We start from the raw sequence: 22,687 nt of genomic DNA on the forward strand, positions 1-22,687 counted from the left end.
AGTGCCTCACCTGAGGAACACGTCACTCACCTCCGCTAATGTTCGGACGGTTTCAGAAATACCAGATGAGGATTAACCCTGGTAAATGCGTTTTCGGTGCTTCGTCACTAGTTTTCCTGGGCCACATTATCAGCCCAGATGGTATATCTCCGTTACCGGAAAAGGCTCTACAAGACCTTCAACCACCTATTTCACTTCACCAACTAAGGCACTTCCTCGGTCTGTTGAACTACTACAGACACTTTATCCCACACTGTGCGGATCTTCTAGCTCCTCTTTCCGACCTGTTACGTAACAGGAAGAAGAAAAATGAGCAAATCTCAATGAGATCCAGCTCAAAGCTTTCAATGAAGTGAAAACAAAACTAGCAACAACATCTTTACTTGCATATCCTGTACCCGATGCCCAGTTTTCACTGGTCGTTGACGCATCAGGCACAGCTGCATACTTTTCGCGACAACTGAAACCGGCAGAACAACGTTATAGCACGTTTGGCCGTGAACTGTTGGCAATGTACCTCGCAGTGAAACACTTCCAACATTCACTCGAGGGTCATCAATTTGTGATCTACACTGATCACCGTCCGCTTACATACGCACTTCGTTCTAAGCCGGACAAATATTGTCCCCGCGAAACACGCCACTTGGATTTTGTTTTGCAATTTACCAGCGATATCCGAGATATCTCGGGTGAGCAGAATGCAGTGACAAACGCCTTGTCTCGCCTTCCTATTAATTCTGTCCTCACCATGAGATATCGATTTACAGCAGATGGCCTTAGACCAGCCTTGGATCCATCATCACCTAAATTTGCGACTTGCAAATTCGCATACCTGCCCGTACCTACCTCGGACATGCAGATCATCTGTGACACCTCAACGGATTCACCTCGACCATTTGTTCCAAAGACTCATCGTAGAGTTGTTTTTGACACTTTACACAACCTGGCACACCCCAGATGCAAAGCCACAGTGAAGCTAATTACAGCTAGATTTTTCTGGCCAAACATGAGGCGTGATATCACTACTTGGACACGTTCTTGTGTATCCTGCCAAAAGTCAAGGGTACACGAGCATATCCGTGCACCCTTTGGAACATTCAGCACCCCAGATGCTCGGTTTAGCCATGTTTACATAGACTTGGTTGGACCATGGCCGGTCAATCAGGGATTTACTTATCTCTTGACCTGTATAGACCGTTTAACACGGTGGCCTGAAGCTATTCCCCTAAATGACATTTCGGCTGAATCTGTAGCATGAGCCCTTATATCAGGCTGGATATTGCGTTACGGAGTTCTCACCACCATCACCACTGATTGTGGTGTACAATTCGAATGACATGCATTCTGACAACAAGCTATCACCCAGCTTCTAACGGGATGATAGAACGCTTCCATTGTCAATTGAAAACAGCATTACATGCTTACTCTGACAAACAGTGATGGAGCGAGTACTTACCGGTCGTCCTTCTTGGTTGTCGTGCCTCAATCAAAGAGGACTTGGGATATCCTGCAGCCGAACTAGTCTATGGAGCACGTCTATTGTTACCAGGTCAGATGCTGACCTCGATAGAGGATACAACAACTGACTCAGCTCTGTATTGTCAACAGACTACGAGCCTATCTCAGTAAGCTACCACCGATGCACCCTAGGGAACAGACCATAAAATCTTTGGTCCCGAAGGACATATCAACATGGACTCACTTGTTCCTTAAAAAGGATGCAGTAAAAGCTCCCCTAACTTCACCCTACACTGGCCCTTATCGCGTGCTTTCACACACTGATAAAACTTTTTATTCTTGACATTAGTGGTAAAAAAAAAGAGACAGTTTCCATAGAGCCTTTCTGGACACATTAATACATGAACCACACATTCTTCCAACATACACACAGCATCATCATACACCTGAGGTAAATGCTCCACATGAGAACAGTTATGTGACCACTACACATAGTGGCTGACGGGTACATTGGCCACAGAAACTATGTAAAACTGTTTAAAACTACCCTACGTCATGTTTGTTTAGGTCCGTCATATTACTAGAGGAGTCTGCTGATATAGTTGTTCTTGCAGACAGTTCTAGCATGAATTTTAGGAACCTCATCATACTAGAACTGTCCGCACAGTAGTTAACGTACTTGGAAAAAATCAATTGTAAAAGTAATATTCTCCTAAAGTTTAAAGGTTCAATTCTCAGTTTGGGTGAAAATACAATTGAAAATTACTTAGGCCCTCTATCCAATCATGGCTGATGGAACAAGAGCATACTACCCCTGTGATGTAAAGGGTGCCATTCAAAATTCTATCCAGATTCCTCAAGTTCAACAAAAACATTCCCAATTTTGACAAAATACACCTGAAGAAGGTCGGAGGTTACATCGACCGAAACATTGTGAAAATGGCATTCAAGATGAGAACAGTAGTCTGAAGAATGCAAATAATACAAATAACGAATCTTCATCTGCAAAATTCAGAAACATAACACTTAAAGAATGTTAGAATTTACATTGGTCGAAACATTGTGTAAATAAAACTAAAGATGGAAACAGTAATCCAAATAATCCAAATTATCAATCCTCATCTAAAAAAATTCAGAAAGAGTTTCTTATTCAATCTCAGGCAATGCCAAGTCTTCCTGCTGGACTAACATAAAACTAACAAATGTATAGAGAAGACAAGTTAACTGTTGCATGCATCTTTTTTTTATGGTTTAGGTTTTAAGATTTCATGAATAGAATCTTAGAGTTGCATTCACAGGGTGGCGCATATACAAAGTTAGGCATGTTTATATATTTGTATATGCAGAATTCATCCCTAACCGAATTAATTTATCACTGGTTGGAACACATCTACTAAGTGTAAAGGATTCAAATATTTATTTTAATTTAGTTTTATGCAAAAGTGCAACGTCGGGGTCTTTATGAAAATTCAGATACCTTTGATTTTTGTGAAATTAGCTATTAGACATCAATTAATAAAAAAGAAAGAAATTGGGGGAATATTAAGTATTTTAAAAGGTTTCTAGAGATGCATATGGGCACAAGATCGTATTTGAAAATTCAAATATTTCAGATTTTGCATTAAATTAGATCTACAATCATTAGATTATAGGCAAGATTTTCTTTTTAAGACATCTTCAATTTTAACCATCTTCTAGAATCAAAATCATTGTGGATAAGGATCAAAATTGGAATAAAGATTCTAGACATGATTTTAACTTTTGCAATGGGGAAATAAAATGGTGCAAAACTGCTCTGTTCGGAGAATTCATTTTACTAGTCCCGGAATGGGTATTCTTTTAATAAATATATATAAAGTTTTTTCCAAGTAGACATTTAGGATGAAATTTGAGGACAATCTTTTTTTTATATTAATTGATAAGATTTGTGGGAATTTGGCAGTATTCCAACCTAGTTGTACTTTCCATTATTATAAAGAGGAATTTGAACATTTGCCAAATACAACAAGATTATTTAGAAAAGAAACCAACATTGGTGCATTAGAATTTTTATATAATCTATACATGTGTAGTGTCAGTTAGTTTTAAGGATTCATGATGCAGGCTTTAAATAGACATTAAATATATCCAGGGATGTGGAATCAAAAATGTTTAACTCCGACATAAAATTTCAAAAACTCTGATTTCGACTAAGTTCTACCAAAATAAACTTATTTCCCTAATTAATAACGTGTACTACCAGGTGGTGTGAAAATCTTATTAACTTTACCAAAATATAACTTCATTTATCTGCCTCTGATGGGAAGATGATGTGACACAAGGTTGAAAAGTAAGATTTAGGAGTTATCACCTTATAGAAAGAACACTCTAGCCTGCAAAAAATGCCTGGGCAATTCTGTCAGCATTCCTCGGCAGAGGTGTCTTAGGCAATTAGCAATAAACTAACCCCTTTTCACGGGAAGAGGCCAAAGTCTGGAAGAGTGGACCTCTTAGAATTGCCCAGGGCAAGAGACATAATGCAGTCAAGATTGTTTTATTTACTTTTTTTTCTAAAGCAACTATTCTAGTCAATGAAATTAGGGAAAATCTTATTACGATATAGTAAAAAACAATGTAGGTTTATGTTAAAGTTATAAAAGAAAGTTTGAAAGTTCCCATCTTCCTACGAATTCGATTCAACACATTTGATTAGATTTTGAACAGCCTTGAATAATTTCATCAGTTTTAATGCCATTAATTTCTTCTTTAATGCAAGCTCATAGATCAGAATGTATGAGCGTGTAACAGTCGAAAGTTGAAGTGAGACATTGCAATGATGTTCACCTTGGTAGACTCAAGTCAACTGCTTCTCTGGCTTGCACTACCTCCTGAATCATGTTGGTCCATGGAAGTTTTGTGGTTAAGGAGGTTCATCTAGCGAGGTAGTAAATTTCTAAGATGGCTTTCCATTGCATTGTTGACTGGTCCACACTATATGCGTCTCAAAGCACTCTTATGCAGCTATAGTCTTGATAATGAATGACCATTCGTACGTGGCAAAGAGCCACATCCGTCATAAGGTAACCCTATTAATGTATATGGTCAAAAACAGAACATGGAGAGGTTTTTTCTTTTTTTTTACATAGGCATCACCACTTATCAAGGCCAAGAGGCCACTCGGGGATAAGGGTTAAAGAGTGTACAGTAGAAATTGGACAATATAGTAACCGTTAGTAATGGAGATTCAGTAAATTTGTTAACTTATATGGAACGGTTCATCAAAAACTTGTTTACGTTAGACTTGAAGGCAACCATATTGTAGTCAGCTGGAAAGCAGAAAAACAGAAGACAATTCCATAGGCGTGCAGTTCTAAGAAAGAAGCTTTGCTCATGGGATCTACGCTTAGGTTTAGGCACAGATAAAGAGTAGGGGAAATTAGTGGTAGTGTTTTCTGCTAGACGGGTGTTTCTTGTGAAAGTTGGGCGAGGGGGGACCATAGAATGGAGCTCAGCTGAGCACTTGCCATAAAAATAACGATAAAGCAGAGACAAACTCGCAACATCTCTTCTGTGAGAAAGAGGTTGCAGGGAAGAGAAAAGGACATCCTCCACAAGGCTACGAAGTCTATTTTGAACTCTATCAAGGCAGGATAAGTCCTTTCTAGTAGCTCCTACCCAGATGTGGCAACAGTACTCCATCCTTGGACGTATCTGGCTCTTATATAGATAGAGAATCGCATCAGCAGTGAGATATCTACTGGATCGATAGAAGGATCCCACCATTTTTCCAGCAGCCTTGGCAACGGATTTAATGTATGTGTTCCATTTAAGATCAGGAGTAAAGGTCAAGCCAGAAGCTTGTCAAAACATGAGCCCCCCCCCCCAAAAGACGAGAGCCATTCATTTCAATTGATGCCAGGTGGGGATCAGAGCGTTGATCATGTAAAGATAAAAGCTTTGTTTTAGATGCATTAAAAGTAACAAGCCACCTCTTTCCCCATTGTACCACTTGCTCAAGATCAGAGGAGAGAGAATCAGAGAGAACTTGGTCGTTTACGGTCTTAGATGTGCTACCATAGATAGTAGTGTCATCAGCATAGATGTCTATGAATGATGTAAGGATGTGATTTGGAAGATCATTAATATAGATCAGGAAGATAGTTGGACCCCTGAGGGACTCCAGCATTAATACTAAGGCGACAAACTTTGATAAAAACTCCTGCCATCCTTTATAATACATCATAGTTCCTGCAACGATCATCAACAAATGGGTACCTCAGCTAGAACATGGCAGAAAATTTCAAGAAATGGCTACGCCATAAACTTTGTGTCTCTTAGATAATCTGCAGCATCCGGAAGTTTAACAAAAGGTTAGAACTAATGACTTTTCCCTCAGAAAAATTTTCATAATACTTCTTTCTCATTTTTTTACTATATAATAAAAGAAAAGTTTGTTTAGATATTTTGTTTTATTCTCATACCTACAGCAAAACTTATGGCCGTATTTGTTTTCAACAGATCTGATGTCGACCCATGTGTCAGCACCCATAAACGATTATGCCTATCAAAAGCATCTAAAACAATTTAAAGAAAAAAAGAAAAAAGGAAAGAAAAACGCATTTTGTCTTCCAGGTTTTCATGTCCACTTAATTGTTCTGAATGATCTAATATCACCTGTGACAAAATCATAGCAGTCATTCCAAGAAATTTCATCAAAGCTAAATTTATGCAAGTAGAAGTGCATCTATTTGGTATGTCAAGTGAAAAGTATCAGGAAAAGAAAAAAAAAGATAAACTTGTCATTGTACCTATTTACTATGCCTCCCCACGGGACAGAGTTAGACACCAGGGTCGTTTTTTAACGTGGAGAAAAGGTACAAAAATAAAAATTGTCTCAGTCGTGAAGGATTTCTCCTCCACCGAAAGAGAACAAGAAAATGAAGTGCAGTATCTGAAGAACAGATACTACACTTTGATCTTGACCACAAGGCCAAGAAAGAGTGTTAAACTTGTCATTGTAGCAGGGATTTATATATCTCAAATTTCAGTAATTCAATAAATTTAAGATTTATGATGTGAAATGGTTAAATTTCAAATCAAAAAATGTTATTATATGCAAGACAAAGAATACATTTAATATATCTCCTTATCCTACAGGATTTCGATGTCAACCATCTCTTCAGAGGAGAAAATATTAGCATATAATTATAATGGTTTACACCTTATTTGCTAAAACCAGTAAGGCATAGCAAATCACAATTAAAAGTTTTTTAAGCATTTAAATATCATTGAGTACATTTTACATCCAATTTACATGGTAAAATCCGAAGTGAAGGTCTTTGGTAACAGTGAGGTAATGGGATCCGATCTGCATTTTGAGTGATCCATGGCACAAGGTAACAGTCCAAAGTAGGCATATTTTCCTGGTTTCTTTTTTGTTTATATAATGAGCCCGGTAAATTATTGTATAGATCCGGTGAATCTGTTTATTAATAAACATATAATTTTTATATATTTATAATATTTTTATATAATTATGAGTTTTTGGATTTATCTTGGAATACATTCTATCTAAAGAACTATTTTGCATTTTGGATCAACTCTAGAGGATTTTAATTCAAGCTGAAATATTATGCACGGTTTGTTTTTATATTAGATTTTTACATATCCAATATTTTTTCATTTTTTTTATTTGGCAATTTATAACTACAATAAATTGCGGTTTCACTTAATGCCTTAACTAGAAAATTCTAGCATTGCTACAAATATAATTTGCTGATTTCTTTATGTCCTCTGATGAGAAGAATAAGAATAGCATTCTTTGAAACTCTGCGGAATAAGGACTTTGTAAATTGTTTTTTTTAGAGTATTCAGTTGAACAATAAATTTTGATTGTAAAGTTCAACTTAGAGTTCTAATTTTCTTTCTCTTTATATATATATATATATATATATATATATAAGAATATGAGGGGAATAGCTGCGTTACAATCAACGAATTGGGAAGGACAAAGAGTAGAGTATTTGGCAGCGAAGAGAAAACATGGAAGCTAAGATTTGCTGGTGCAAATTACAATATTAGTGAAGATAAATTCTATCACTTTTCCTTTTGGGATTACAATTTAAAATATGGAATTGGAAATGAAAGAAAGTAATGTTTTTCCAGTATCTTTTAAACTAAAAGATTTAAAAAAGGCAGGTTTGAAAGAAAGGAAAGGGGGCTGGGAGGCAATATCTTTGATTTTCTATCTCACTCAACTAAGTATATACTGATTGTGAGTTATCTGTTATAGATCAATATGTAATGCAAGTCTTAAAGAGAGGCTTAGATCCGATGATCTTAGAAATAATAAATATGGCCAGTATATATAGATGTGTGCAGAACAGTACATTTAAATGATATGACCATGTTGCTATTTATTTGTCTCCCCATGAGGGCAGAGTTAGACACAAGGTCGGTTTTTAATGTGGGGAAAATCCAGCTCCCCCAAAAGGGGCAATCTGGATAGGAACAAAAATAAAAATTGCCTCAGTCATGAAGGATTTCTTCTCCACTGACCGAGGACAAAAGGTGAAGTCTAGCATCAGAAGAGATACTACACTTATCTTATTTAGTTTATTGTTAAAAAAAATTACAATGTTCAACAAAAAATGCAAAAATTACAAATGAGAAACTTGGGCATGAAGCCCTTAAGAAATTTAGGGGATGGGTCTTTCTAAAAGGGCTATAGAACTTTGAAAAATACCCTTGGCTGGCGCCATTCACCATATTACCACATTCACACCATGGAATCAAACCTACTGAATAAATTCTCCAAGCGTTTTTATGAAAATTATGTACAGTGTGTGTGTGTGTGTGTGTGTGTGTGTGTGTATATACAATTTTTTTTTAGTCCGAAAGTAAGAAAGTGCTTAGGTTAGTATATGTGGAACAGGGTAACAAGGTCAGAGAAACAGACAAGTGATCAGAACCAACTCATGAGAAATAAGGAATAAAAGTTGTCCAACACATGCCAGCATGTAAAACAGGTGTTAAACCAAAATATGATAATGATCAAAATCTGTGAATATTACAAAAAGAGGAATAAAGAAAAGAATATATTTTTTATTGCTTGGGATACAATTAAAATGTGCACAATGCAGAAATTGAGGTGCCTTTTTCCGTTTTTTAACTCCAAACAAGGTGTATTGCTAGTTGGATGTAATGGGCTACTAATTGGATGTAATGGGCTACTACTATGTGGAGAGTTGAGCTGCAAGATGTCTGTGCATATATTTAAACTTATGCAGATTAGTACAGTAAGGGAAGCAAGAAACAGGGAGAGAATTCAAAAGTCTAGCAGTCCATGGGATTAAATTAGTAGAAGGTTTTCCAGCCTGTAGGGACCTCAACAGTGAAGGGGTAGGAGTTTGCTAATTGTTAGGTTAGACGGGGATATGTATGTCAAGGGGGCACAAGTGTTATGAGTTCATCAGAGCACATTCCATTAAAGTACTTAGTACAGGGAGGCAACATTGCAGTGATGGGACAAAGTTTAGAGCTTAGCCGATAGTGTGTGTCCTATTAGATTTTAAACTCTTTTTTGGACCCTGTCACTGGAATATACATATCTGGAATTACAGCAATCATTATGACCAGAATAAAAGATTACAAAAGGAGCAAATGTTTAGATCTTTGCAAAAAAAAAAAAAAAAAAAGAAGTCATTTTTTAACCATTTTAGCGACTGGGATGGGGGGGGGGTCATACCAGAGTTGCTATATGGTTTCCATTACAAAATGATAGATTTGGTGAACACTGGAACACGATAATTTCAAATAAGTGCAAAAATATACAAATTTTGCCACTGTATGCAGGATATCAGATTTTCTGTGATCACTACTCCTTGAATAATGTAAACAACCATTAATCACAACTTTTGTTGAATTTTGAGTTAACAAATAAATGTACTTTTTGAATATGTGTAAAAGTGATTTTTTTTTTTCTTATTGTGCAGTGTTGTTCAGTTTATTTTTTTCTTTGCTGTGGGGAGGAGTTCCCAACACTGGTTGTGTATAAACAACTAATTCTAACTTTTCATGGATTTTAAGCTAAATACAAGAAAATTTTAGATATTTCAAAAATTTGCCATTTTTTCCATTTTGGAGAAAATGATTTTAAAGTGTTTATTAACTTTGAGACAAGTCATGATAAAATTTATTGGGTCAGGATTTCTATAAATACTTTGTTTAATTTTCAATTTTTGAGTGATTATCGAAACTCCCCAGATGATCGTAATGTCAGCCTTCTTTTCCTTGTTTTAACTTGAGACTCAACACTACTCGTGTTTCAAATTAAATAGTTTGAATAATTTAAAAACACAAAAAAACTTATCCAGGTAGGTAGAAAAGTAACTTGCCTTTGGTAAAATTTTTGTTATATATTTGTTTTTTTGACCACTTTTTTTTTGTTTTGTTGTCTATACTGCAAAATGTTCCATTTTTCTGTTCATGGCCATACAACTTTAAACAAAATTTTGTAAAATACAAACAATTAAAAGATATTAAAAGACGAACAGAATAACAAACTAAAGAAATGTTCGTATTATTTGGATTCATCAGACTACTGCTCATCTTGAGTGTGATTTTCACAACGTTTCGGTCCATGTAACCTCCGACCTTCAGGTGTATCTTGTCAAACTCAGAAATTTGGATGGAATTTCGAGAGGAACCCTTTATTTACTTCACGGAGGTAGCATGCTCCTGTTCCGTCAGCCATGACTGGATAGAGGTCCAAAGTAATTTGCAATTGTATTTTCACTCGCCCACATCGAAGATTGAACCTTCAACCTTTAAGAGAATATCACTTTTATAATTGATTTTTCCAAGTACTAACCACTGTGCCACGGGTCCTTGCGTCCAAATTCCTGAGTTCGACAAGATACACCTGAAGAAGGTCGGAGGTTACATCGACCAAAACGTGAAAATCACACTCAAGATGAGAACAGTAGTCCGATGAATCCAAATAATACAAATAACAAATCCTCATCTCAAAAATTCAGAAACGTCATAAAGGGATATTATAAAATATTAAGACTTTCACAGTTAACACTGAAGCAATCTGAAATCTTTAAAAAATTATGCTAAAAAGGACAAAAATTAATCTTCCATATTTTTTTTCATGCGTATTTTTTTTGCGAACATTTTTAATATTATTTCCCCAACTTAAATTGCCAATTCATCTTTTCATTATATCATGGAATTATTAATAAAACAAGTGAAGCATGCATTGCCCCCGTGAGCACATAGTAAACGAGACAAAAAAAAATTATTACGTTGCCTCAAAAGTCCCCCAGGGGACGTCAAATCCTGGTGAAAATGAACGGTGCAATTTAGGCATCAACGTATGTAAATTTGAGTTCTGTACTATGCAAAAAAAGAAATGACTAAGTCCATAATCCCCCCCCCTCATTTAGCCAAAAAAGTTCCCAAGGCCTTAACATATTTAAATTTGAGTTCAGCACTATGCAAAACTGCTAAATAGATATACATGGAAAATTTTGGAAAAATATGGTAAAATAGTACCAAAAATGGAGTGTTTTTATTAGCCCTAAAAGAGTCCCTGGGGCATACCCAAGAGTTATCACAAAGTATAGACAAACAAAATTAAAGAAATCAGTTAGTTACAACTTTTCAGAAAGTTTTATAAAAATCCAAGGCATTAATTTTTTTTTTTAATAAGCACAAAAGTGTCAATTTTAGTCATTTTAACCCTAAAGGCACCCCTAGAGGGCAACCAGTTTTCCCAGAAAATCTTTTCTATTACTTTTTTTTTACTCATATCATGTTTAATGTTTGTGCAAAATTTAAAAAAATTCCAAGATGTAGTTATTGAGAAAAGTGCGAACAGATGAACGGACAAGAGTGAATTTACAGGTCCACCCTCTTTTTGTCGGAGAACCAGAAAAAAAAAAAAAAATTCTTCACTGGAAAAATAAATCTATTTTATTAAGGTTCAAACTGAGAACATCAATATTTTTATTAATTTTAAAACAATTTTTTAAATATACCAAGACTGGCCTTTTTTTTTCTTTTAATTAAAATTTCATGAATTTAATCTTTTGAAGCAGTGGAGTCTTCTAAATTTGTATTTGACCTTTTTTGAATGTATGGACCGACTAAGACAGGAACAAGTAGAATATTATACAGATAGAAAAACTCAAAGATGCTTTATACATGATAAATCCTATTCTGCAGGATATAGAGAAAACTTAATGATGAATTGCAATTATATCTGTAAACTTTTCCATATCAACCTACTGATTTAAAATTTTTTATTATACTTTGGAGGACAATACTCTGAAAGAAAAACTCTTTCTGCTAGCTAAGAGATATACTAAAATGCAGGTGATTGATGCAAACTCTCTATGGCCACAAGGTTTAAGCCAACTTTTGTGAATTCTTACCTCTGACAACATTGCAAGCTCTATATCCGGGGTAAGTTGTACAGTAGCTTTTTTTTTGGACCATGCTAGAAAAGATTAAGACGTAAAATGGGCACAGAGATGCATGCTGCGGTGATGAGACAGGGACTCGAATTTAGTTTACAAAATGGGACCTATTAGAATGAAAACTCTTTTCTGAACCCTATCCAAGAGGGAGAGGCTACTGGTAGATGCACCAGCTCAGATGCGGTAACAATACTCCATCCATGAACGAATGGTGGTCTTGTAGAGGTATAGCATACTCTTAGGTGTAAGTCTTCTAGCTTGATAGAGGAAACCCACCTTCTTTTCAACAGCCTTTGCAATGTCCTCAATGTAATTGTTCCAGTTCATATTGCCTGTGAATGTTAGGTCGAGGAGTTTGAAGGAAGAATTCTCAGGTAGGGTGTTATTTGTCATGGATATGGTGGTTGGTAGGTGTTGTATAATTGTTAAAGTAATTGTTAGGAGCGCCACCTCTCTGTCGCCTGACCGCAGAACAATAACAGATTCAAGATAAAATAGATCTGCAATAGGGGTTAGAGTCAGCTGATGTACTTCCTAATTTCTGGCATAGCGCTACCGGAAGCGGTGACAAGACCAATTTCTTTGCTTTTATTGTTTTTCAGTATTTCTGTTGTGAAGTGATTTATTGAAATAAAATATAAGAAAAGAACATTATTGAAATGTTTACAATAAAAATTAACACAATTATAAAAAGATAAAAATAACACAATTAGTCTTTATTTGCACTTTTAATAAAATTTAAGTTTTTATTTCATTTGAAATTTTATAAGTAAAAGTTTTATTCTTTAAATTTTAAAAATAAACTTTTTATTTGAATTTATATACTAAATATATGCTAATGAAAGTATAATATTGGAAAAACATTAAAAAAAAAAAAAAAAAAAAAAAAAAAAAGTACATGCACAGGAGATATATATGTGAGAGAAAAAAGCTAAGGAACCGATTTTGCCTTGTCACCACTACCGGCAGTACTACGCTGGAAGTTCGGAAGTATGTTAGTTAATTATAACCATAATGTGAAATCTGACCAAACCCAACACATCAGGTCAGAGGATTTGCTGAAAGCTCTATGCTTGCCCAGCAGAGGTCATCCTAAGGAAGAATCAACTATGTTGGTAACCATGCGAGATGTTGATCTTCCTAGATAAACCATTGCAGAAAAATGGATATCTTAAATCGCAGAAAGATTGACAAACCAAGGAAAATTTGGAAGTGATTAAACAAGACTGTATCAAATTAGTGGGATTCGGAGATAGCTGACCAACTGAACCATGAGAAATGGAGAATGAGCATGTGTAATATTAAACAGCTGACCCCTGAATAAAGAGAAAAGTAACGTTAAATAAATTAAGATTATATTGTTGACTTTAGCATTTCTTAAAAATTCTTTTGATATTGTTTGTGTTGTATCTTGTAGAGACAGTGTTTTTCGGAGTATGAAATTGGAGTTGCATGGTACACTGGTTACATTTGAAGTAAGTATGAATGCATGCTGTTCATGTGATGTATGTACAAAAATGTATCGATTGATTGGTTATTAGGTTTTACGGCACATTACCTGTTATGAAACGAAAATCTTTATGTCTATAAAAATGAGAATGTGTGTGTGTGATAGAAGAATTTTCAACCTATATACACAATGGATTTTTGAGCTACAGACTTGAAATTTGGTATATAGAGTATTCAGACATGTGGAAAACTTTTCAAGCAGTTTTCATCCAGAAAAAAAGGGCTGCTATAAGGGAGTCAAAATTGAATAATTGGTACTTGGTGGTGGTGGTGGGGGGGGGGCATTGGATTTTTATCTGTTAAACGACTCTGCATGCGCTAATTGTTCACATTATGTTAAGAATGAATAAGTTTGAAAACACTTTTTAAAGATTGTGTCAAGCTGGCCTAATGGTTGTCATACTTGACTCACTGCACTGTCTTTAGGTTTTGGTCTCAGCTCAAGTATTTTTTTTTTTTTTTTTTTTTTACAAGAAGTGAATTGTTTAGAAAAACATAATATTCGCATGCACATGTCTCAGTTTCTTCCACTTCTTTTCCTTCATTTTTTTAAAAGTAATTTAACATTATGTTTAATACCAGGTACAGCTCGTATATTATAAAAATCACGTAAAATAATCAAGTAGTTATTTTTGTTAAAGAAAAAGAAATTTTATGAGCATCTAGAGAGTGACTGTTTTGTCTGCCATTTGAAAAAAATTTCAGAAAATAAGAAAGGTAAATCCACAAATGTAATGCCTACAAATTCCCATTAATCACTTAAAAATGATTTCTTTCTAAAAATAAAACTTCAGATTTTTTTCTTCATTTTTTTTTTAATATCGAGAGACTTCTGGACAAGAACCATTTTGTATAGGATTGGTTTGTAGACATTCATTTTATAAGCATATATTTTTCAAAAAGTAGTCGGTAGTTGTCCAGAATCTCCTCTATATCAAAATGTACATATACTCATAACAGAACAATAAGATCATGTTAAAAAAAATCATGTAAAATGATCAAGTAGTGTTTTTTAATTAAAACATTTTTAAAGGATTTTAAGTGAGTAAAGGGAAATCGTAAGCATTACAAGGTTGATCTTGCAAATTTGAATTATTGTGGAGTTATCTGCCCTTGTTTCTCCAAGATTGTGATAGAGTCCCTTTTTGCTTACTCATAAAATTTGATTTTCTTAGTTAAAAAAACAATAAAAACTACTTGCTCAATTTACATGATTTTTGGAATAAATTTTTGTTCTGTCACAGGTACATACATCATACAGATTTTTTCATTTTTGCTTTTTTAATATAGAGGGAATTCTAGATAAGAACTTAATAGTTTGTATTTAATCTGTAGAGGGGACCCTGACAGGTACTACCACTCCGGATCAAGATTAAGGTTACAATCGACCTGGGAGTAGTGGTAACTATGGGATCACTCTATACTCCACAAATTGGATCCTTACCACTAAATGCAGTTTTGTGTCATACCCAGGAGGGCTTAAAAAGTATTTAGCATAGACCCCCCCCCCCAAAAAAAAAAATAAAAACAAGATAAAAAGGGCTTAAAAGATGGAATTTGATGAAATTTGAGTGGAATGTAATGTCAGAAATAATGCAAACAAATTTATTGAACACAAGTTGCTATTTTACCCAAGAGGGGTCCCAACTTTCTCAGTTGAAGAGTAATTCAATTGGATTTGAACTCTCAACATCAAAAATTAGGTATTACAGATGCACGAACACAAATGCAGCTTACCTGTTACTTGCGAGGCGTAATGGTGGTGCTGGTGGTTTTTCTGGATCCTCAGACATGATAGGTTATTTTTTTTATATTCCACTATTCACACCTGCAAAAAGAAAAAGTAAAATAAGTAAATAAATAAAATAATTAGACAATTAATAATAAACTAGTCCACCCATAGTCAGTGGAGTCTGTATTTGTTATGCATAGAATTAAATATTTATGAAAAACTTTTGGAATTTCTAAATACGTTCTAAGATGGAGTAGTGTTGCCACATTTGAGCAGGAGTTTTACAAATCCTGCATTGACAGAGTTCAAAATAGATTTTGTAGCCAAGTAAATGCCCTCTTCTCTTCTTTGCAACCTCTTTCCCACAGAAGTGACATTGTGAGCCTGTCTCTGCTCTATCGTTATTTTCATGGCAAGTGTTCATCTGAGCTCCAATCTTATGGTTCTCTCTTGCCAAACTTATGAAAAACACTTATCTAGCTGAAGCCACTATCAATAATTTCCCCCACTCTTTTTCTGTGCCTAAACGTGGAGTCTATGAACAAAGCTTCTTTCTTAGAACTGCACGCCTGTGAAATTCTTGTGTTTTCCTGCTTTCCAGTTGACTACTATATAGTCGCCTTCAAGTCCAACATGAACAAATTCTTGATCAGCTGCCCCTTTAAGTAATCCAATTTATCAAATTTCCACAACTAACGATTATTAGAATACTGTCCTTCTGACTACTGTCCACCCATTAACCCTTATCTTCAAGTGGTCTCTGGGCCTTGATAAGTGGTAACTCTCCTTTGTAAAAAAAAATATATATATATATATATATATATATATATATATATATATATATATAATATAATTATGTTTATTTATTAAACTTATTTCTTTATACCTTCATTTCTCTCATTATAATAAATTTTCTTCCTCTTAATTATTAACATTATTCTTTTCCTCATCTTAAAATTTGACCTTTCCTCCCACCATCTAAGATATTCATATACAGATGAAAAGTGTGCACGGTGACACGCAAAATAAAATTTTAATAGTATATAGATTACTTTCATTATTTATTATTAATGTGTTAACGGTTATTTCATTTCTTTTCACCCTTTCCTTTCTTTTGTTCAACATCTTTTTAACTGGACGTTTTGCATAAGATTTAATCAATTATTTAAATTAAAAAAATGATTACAAAAAAAACAAAAACAATGGAAATTCAAAACAATGGAAATAAAAAAAGCAGGGGAAACTAAATGAACGATTTTTTTTGTTCATATAGAGAGAACTATAAATATTATGCATAAATTTGATTTTAATTTTAGCATGAGTAGCATAAATAATAATTAGTTGTATCTACACAACATTGCCCAGGAACTTTTTTTTTGGTCTGTTTGTTGTTTTTATTTAACAAAGTCATTGTTAAAAAAACAAAAGTTTGACAGTTAAATTTAATTATTAGTGTACTGTTTGATCAAATTACTAATTGAACCAAATTATCATAAAACAATAACTAATTTTGTTATATTGTTTTAATCTATTTATAAAACAGCTTTAGAAACTTCAAATACATGATTTTAAAACCAGAAATTATATTTTATTCAACAGCAGTTTTTGCACATCATATATTGTAAAAAAAAAAAAAAAAAAAAAAAAAAAAAATAATGTAAATTTATTTCAATTTATAACTAAAAAATAATTTTTAGTTTGCATTGTAACTGTTTTTAAAAGCGTCAAAATCACACTGAAAGTATAGCCAGTTTGAAAGCAATTTTTTTTAATGTATATTTGACAAACTATGTTAGAGAAATTTCTCCAAGTCAGCACTATCGATGCATTCATTAAAAGTCATGTGATCTACTCCTCATAATCGATAGAACTTAAAGCAGATTATTGAATATTACCAAACGATAAATAAATTTTAAACACTTTATAATACGAGTGTAATTGGAACCCTAATTCACAAACAAATCTGCTCAACAAATGTTTTTCAAATAAATTTCTTTTGACTAACAATGTACTTGGTATATGAACAGACAAAAACAGACTTGCAAGCTTTTTCAGTGCATGTACGAACACACAAACACAAATTCCTGGGCTATTTCACCATACTAGCATCTCACAAAGCATCAGTTATGTTTGCATTGTTTTATTTTGCATTTAATGAGATCTCGTTATGCTTCCCAAGAGAGTGGGGAAAGTTTTAGCTTTAAGATTCCTAAGCTTATTACAGTAGAAACAAAAAAGGCAGAAATAACTAACTATGAGAATAATGATCTCAATAGTAGAACCTGGCAAAAATCAACTATCTGTAATTACGTTAAAAGAAAAAAAAAAAAATGTACTAAAAGGTGGGACTAGCGTGTCTATGCTAATGAAGCAAACATTTTAAGCGTTAGTAAATAAAGAAATTATTGATGGTAAAGATTGTGGTAAAATAAATTCCTAATTACTCTGTATCTTCATCTAACAATTTTTATGATCAAAGTCATCACACTGCTGTCCAAGCTCATGACTTGAAATTGGACCCATGTCTCTCCAAAAAAAAAAAAAAAAAAAAAAAAAAAAAAAAAAAAAAAAAAAAAAAAATACAAACAAAAAAAAAAAACAATAAAACAGGCCTTTTGTTAAAGTTAGCAGCATCTCATTTGCATACGAGGTAATGAAAAACATTGTTACTTCATGAAACCCATCAAACATAATTAGATACAGCAGCCATTTTTTTAAATATTTTTTTATGATCAGACCCTACATGCTGCACAAAATCAAAGGTTCGTATCAATTTTTAACTATTATTTGCTCATCAGCAGTGATCAGGTATTTTACTACATGGATTAATGGAAGATTGTTGGTGATAGTGTTAGAGATTAATTAATTCATAAATGATCTACAATTCCAAGATCACTGAAACCAAGTTGGGCAAACCAGAAGTGATCAATTTCTGATTTGCATTGTGACAACAAAAACCCAATATCAACATATGTAGTTCACACAACACTTAGAAATATGTATTTATTGAGCTTTCCGAAGTCGACTGTTAACTTCCAATCTGACCAAACAAGGAAGTTATGCATGTTTGCATTATATAAGCATAAGTCAAAGAGAAAACTTATGAATAGATACCTCAAACAACGTTTTGATTAAATATAATGTATTTAAAAACTTTGTATGTGAGCAAAACACACAATACAAAATTTATTTTTCAAAGCAAAATTAGCCACAGAATTTTGACCCTTCGAATTTTCTTAGAAATTAGAAAAATTTTTGTCTCGTGTGCTATTGATCCAGAAGACATATTTAATGGTGAATACATAAAAATACAGGTTTCAAGCAAGTGAAAAATTCTACAAATGTATCATGTCATGTGTTCAATGAAAAGTAATCGTAATAGAAACAACAGTTATTAAATCAAATCAATTTAAACATTGGGCAAAATCAAAGATCCTCTTAAAAAAAAAAAATAAATAAAACGTACAAAAATGACATGAAAGTACAATCTCTTTTTGTCCCTTCTCAATTGAGGCAATTTATATTTTTGTTCCAATTAAGAGAGTTCTGTTGTGATAGCTAGATTTACACATTTTAAAAACTGACCTTGCTGAGATGCAAATAAATATAGACATTTGAAAACTACCCTCACCCATCCTGATCTCTGGCTATTTCATTTTTTTTAGCTTGCAAATAATTTAAAATGTAGTAGGCTTTCAGAAATGATATATAAAGAAAATCAGAGTAACAAACACTAGCAACAAGTATAAATTTATTTAGTTCATAAGCTGCTTTAGCGTTTTGTTAGATTGTATAGTTTTCATGTTGAAAATAAAAATTAGATTTTCCTTCAAGATGAAATAGATAATTGTAAACAAAAAAAAAAAAAATAGCCAAACTACAAAGTTTATCAGGCACACCTAAAATTAGGTATCAATTTCATTTATGAAAAAGAAAATTGTAAGGCATCAAAATTATGAAAAGAAAAATACAATAAATCAGAAATGAATCATAAACAGATATAGTTTCAACTTATAAGATTCACCAAAAGTTCAAAGCAAATCAATATGCAAGTTTCTTGAATTTGAATTAGGCATTACTTCTGTCTTTAATAATTTGAGATGAATTTTGCTCTTATTGAAGAAAATTTGCAAAATAGGTAAGTACCTTGAAAGTAGAGAAAGAATCAGTTGTAAACCACTTAATTTATTGCCCGCGCAAAAAGCTCCATGAAAAAAAATTATAAAAAATCTTTGATCACATAATTAATGCTGTTGCTAAGATCAACATAATTTGCAAAATGCAGTGAATTTAAGAAGTCACAAGAGATTCATATTTTTTGTAAGTCTGTTTCAAGAGCAAAAATAAAAGTATTTTACTAATTAATAATTATTTAGTAACAAAACATACATTAATATACTATTATCAGAAATAATTATTGATAATGTAATTTTCTTAAATCCTCTAAACGATGCATTTTAAATTTTGAGAATATAACAATTATAGAGTGGAATGATAAAAAAAACGATAAAAAGAAAACACTACATCTTTATTTTAAAACTTTTATTTCCAAAATCAATTCAGGTAACTTGATTATGTAGTCGAGCTGACATCTATTCAATGTAGCTGCCTTCAACTTCAATCATCACCTTCATATGGGTCCAAAACTGGGAGCATACCTTTTCCACATGTGCGGGTGAGAGCTCGGTGAAAACTCAGCGGATGACGGCCATTAAGCTGGCTTTGGTGTTGTGGGAGATCATGTTGGTAATGTTCTCAACATGTGACCAAATGAAGTAGTCCAACGAATTCAGATCAGTGAAGGAGGTGGGGCAGTCGTAGCACTCCTTCTGAAGCCAAACCTGGATCTCTTTGGACTTGTGGGCTGGCGCAAAGTTCTGCTGTGACACGCAGGGTCTTCCAGCGGCCACCTGATTGCACCAGAGGATCACCACACTCTTCAGCATATCCAGGTACACTTTGGTGTTGACTTTTAAGCCGACTTTGAAGATGTGAGGTGGCATGATGTGGCCCTCACTTGAAATAACACCAAAGACCATAACCGTAGCCGAAAACTTTGTTTTCATCACCCTGGGCACGTCCCTGTTATCTGGATTTGCATTCTGAGGGTGCTAGCAATGGTCCTGTTGTCATAAGTTGAATTGATAGAGAATGAGTTGTACAGCAGCGCATCTCCGATCTCACTAGTTGAACATTGTGTCACTTTCAGACATGATAGAAAGCTCCTATCACTGATGGGATTTGTACACTACTGGCCAACTAATAAATGGTCTGCAACAAAAAAGAAAATCGGTTTTCATCAAACGGAAATGGAATCATGTTATTTTCTAGGGCAATAATTTTATTACTCCACCCTGTATAAGCCAAGATATAACACTTTTTGCTTCCTAAAAAATGTCAAGTTTATTCTGAACATTCTTTAGCTAAGACAGAAATGGGTAATTTGTTCAGTTAATAACAAATTACAGTTAATTAAAACATAGTTTAAATATAACTAAATCCCAGAACTAAAGTATATTATAATGCATTTTGAGTTATTAAAATATACAAGAAAAGTTCTGGAGAAGAGAAAGAAACATTGATGAACTCAGATTTAGTATAGTAAATATAAAATAAGATTGTATTTGACCATCCTATCTAAATTGCAAACAAACATCACCAATCCAACAGTTCCCACTTTGTCAACTAAGCCCCAACCTCTGTCCCATCACTGCAATGTTACATCTGTGTATTGTTTTACAAGTATTTTAATAGAATGTGCTCTGATGAACTCGTTGCACTTGTAGCCCCCTGACATACATACTACCAATTAACACGCTTAGCCACAAAATCACACACCCCTTCACTGCAGTCTCTAAATGCAAGAAAGCTTTCTCATCTAATACTTTCTTCCCTAAAACAGTAAACAAGCCAACAAACTGATGGCAAGCTAAACATGGTGTCATTTGTTGGAGGTTCACTAACCGAGTTGGGCAATAGCAGGATTATCAAGTTCCATCTTATGATTTTGCTCCAGATCATCCATTATCAAAGAATAGTGTTCCACCTGTATTATAATACAAATATCATTTTTATTATGGACCACCTGAGGATGGGGACATATGGGTATCCTCCAAATTTGGATCAATTCTTTTTGAGTCAATAATTAATCATTTAATCAAAGGTTGAAAGCCTGGCATTGGAATTTTTTTTTTCTTTTCTGGGAGTCTGGCTTTTAAAACAGATTTTGAAGTTGGGATTCAGAATTTTTTTTTTTTTTTTTTTTTCAAATTACAAGAGTTTCCAAACAAAACAAAACTTAATAGAAGATCTAATAAAGATTTATTGCTTCAGATGTTTCAAGATAAGACCCAAATAGCATTTAAGTTCAAAAATCAAATTTTACTTCTGACTCACAAATTTTTTATTTATTATTCTTATATCATGTTATTAGCAATATATTAACAGTCATCTAAAATTAATTTTTGTTAAATACTTCAAAACATTTTTAAATAATCATGAAATAAAAATTAGCAAACAGGATAACTCATAATTGGATTAAAGAACATAAGAGTTATCTACCTTATGTGCAAACAAATACAAACTAAAAGTTAAGATAACATCAGAGGATGGAGACATAATATAGAGATCCTTGAGTTTTTGATAAGTTCAAGAGGTTAGACAACACTAATATGCTAGTGTTCTAGAGGTTGAATATTCAATCCTTAGTGTGTGTGATACTAAGAATACAATCACAAATTACTTAAGATTTCTACCCAGTCATGGCTGACATAAAGAGAACAAGCCACCGTTCATGGATTAAATAAAGGGGTCTGTTTGAAATTGCATACAGATTTCAGAGTTTGACAAGATGCACCTGAAGAAGGAAGGCAGTTACATTGATCGGAACGCAAGAATAACACCCAAGATGAAAACAATAGCCCAAACAATTCAAATACATACGTATGACTAAAATAAATTTTACTATGTTACGGATGATGACTGGTACTTTGAAATGCAGTCCAGAAATACTTTAACATGGAAAAAATGGAAGAGAAGTAGAGAAACAATTTAAAGAACTTTCCCAAGACACAGGATAATTGTTGAAAAATATTAATAGTGCACTTTTACATGAGCTTAAAATAATCAAAAACAAAAAAGATTTTGTCTGTAAAAAACAAACAAATCTGAAAACACTTAAGATACATTTTATTATTGGGTCAAGGTTAGCTATAACAGACGTTCTCAACAAGTGGGGAATTCTCTACATATGGAATTTATCAAGAGGAGTTATTTCCCTTGATTTTGAAAGATACAAGATGTAAATAGGCAGCCATTTTGAGTAAACTTGGATAAATTACTGAAAATTTCCAAGAATTTCACCACAAATTGAAAATATTACAATCTTGATCTTACAAATTAAAATGCTCCACAATATATGGATATTTCAAATAACCTTATCAGGAGCAGAAAGCATAAAAATGTTTTACCCAGTGGTCAAATGACTGATTTTCAAGAACTATGGTCCTGATAGGATCAAAGA

The 22,687-nt window shown here is 33.5% G+C and overlaps 1 protein-coding gene, 1 long non-coding RNA gene and 1 pseudogene across 11 annotated transcripts in view; 1 reads left to right on the plus strand and 2 right to left on the minus strand.

Moving 5' to 3' along the window:
* LOC145287858 (serine/threonine-protein kinase PAK 3-like) overlaps window positions 1–22,687 on the minus strand; it is a 268,674-nt gene that overhangs the window by 188,892 nt on the left and 57,095 nt on the right. The window contains exon 2 of one of the 2 annotated variants that reach the window (XM_080135740.1): window positions 15,171–15,261. In XM_080135740.1, coding sequence (XP_079991866.1) covers window positions 15,171–15,226 — 56 coding nt within the window. In that variant the 5' untranslated portion in view covers window positions 15,227–15,261. Of the gene's footprint in view, window positions 1–15,170; window positions 15,281–22,687 lie in introns of those variants that run through there. The other variant, XM_080135741.1, reaches the window with a different exon arrangement.
* LOC145287861 (uncharacterized) overlaps window positions 1–22,687 on the plus strand; it is a 233,559-nt gene that overhangs the window by 95,143 nt on the left and 115,729 nt on the right. For 7 of the 9 annotated variants that reach the window (XR_013869215.1, XR_013869217.1, XR_013869213.1 and 4 more), the window contains one exon: window positions 13,342–13,399. The exons of the other annotated variants lie outside the window; for them this stretch is intronic. This is a non-coding gene — a long non-coding RNA (uncharacterized LOC145287861). The remainder of the gene's footprint in view (window positions 1–13,341; window positions 13,400–22,687) is intronic. 9 annotated transcript variants of the gene reach the window in all.
* On the minus strand, window positions 6,307–6,439 carry LOC145288470 (U2 spliceosomal RNA; annotated as a pseudogene).

The sequence above is a fragment of the Euprymna scolopes genome, chromosome 11, assembly GCF_053919585.1.
Source record: "Euprymna scolopes isolate OS-2025 chromosome 11, ASM5391958v1, whole genome shotgun sequence".
NCBI lineage: Eukaryota > Metazoa > Mollusca > Cephalopoda > Sepiida > Sepiolidae > Euprymna > Euprymna scolopes.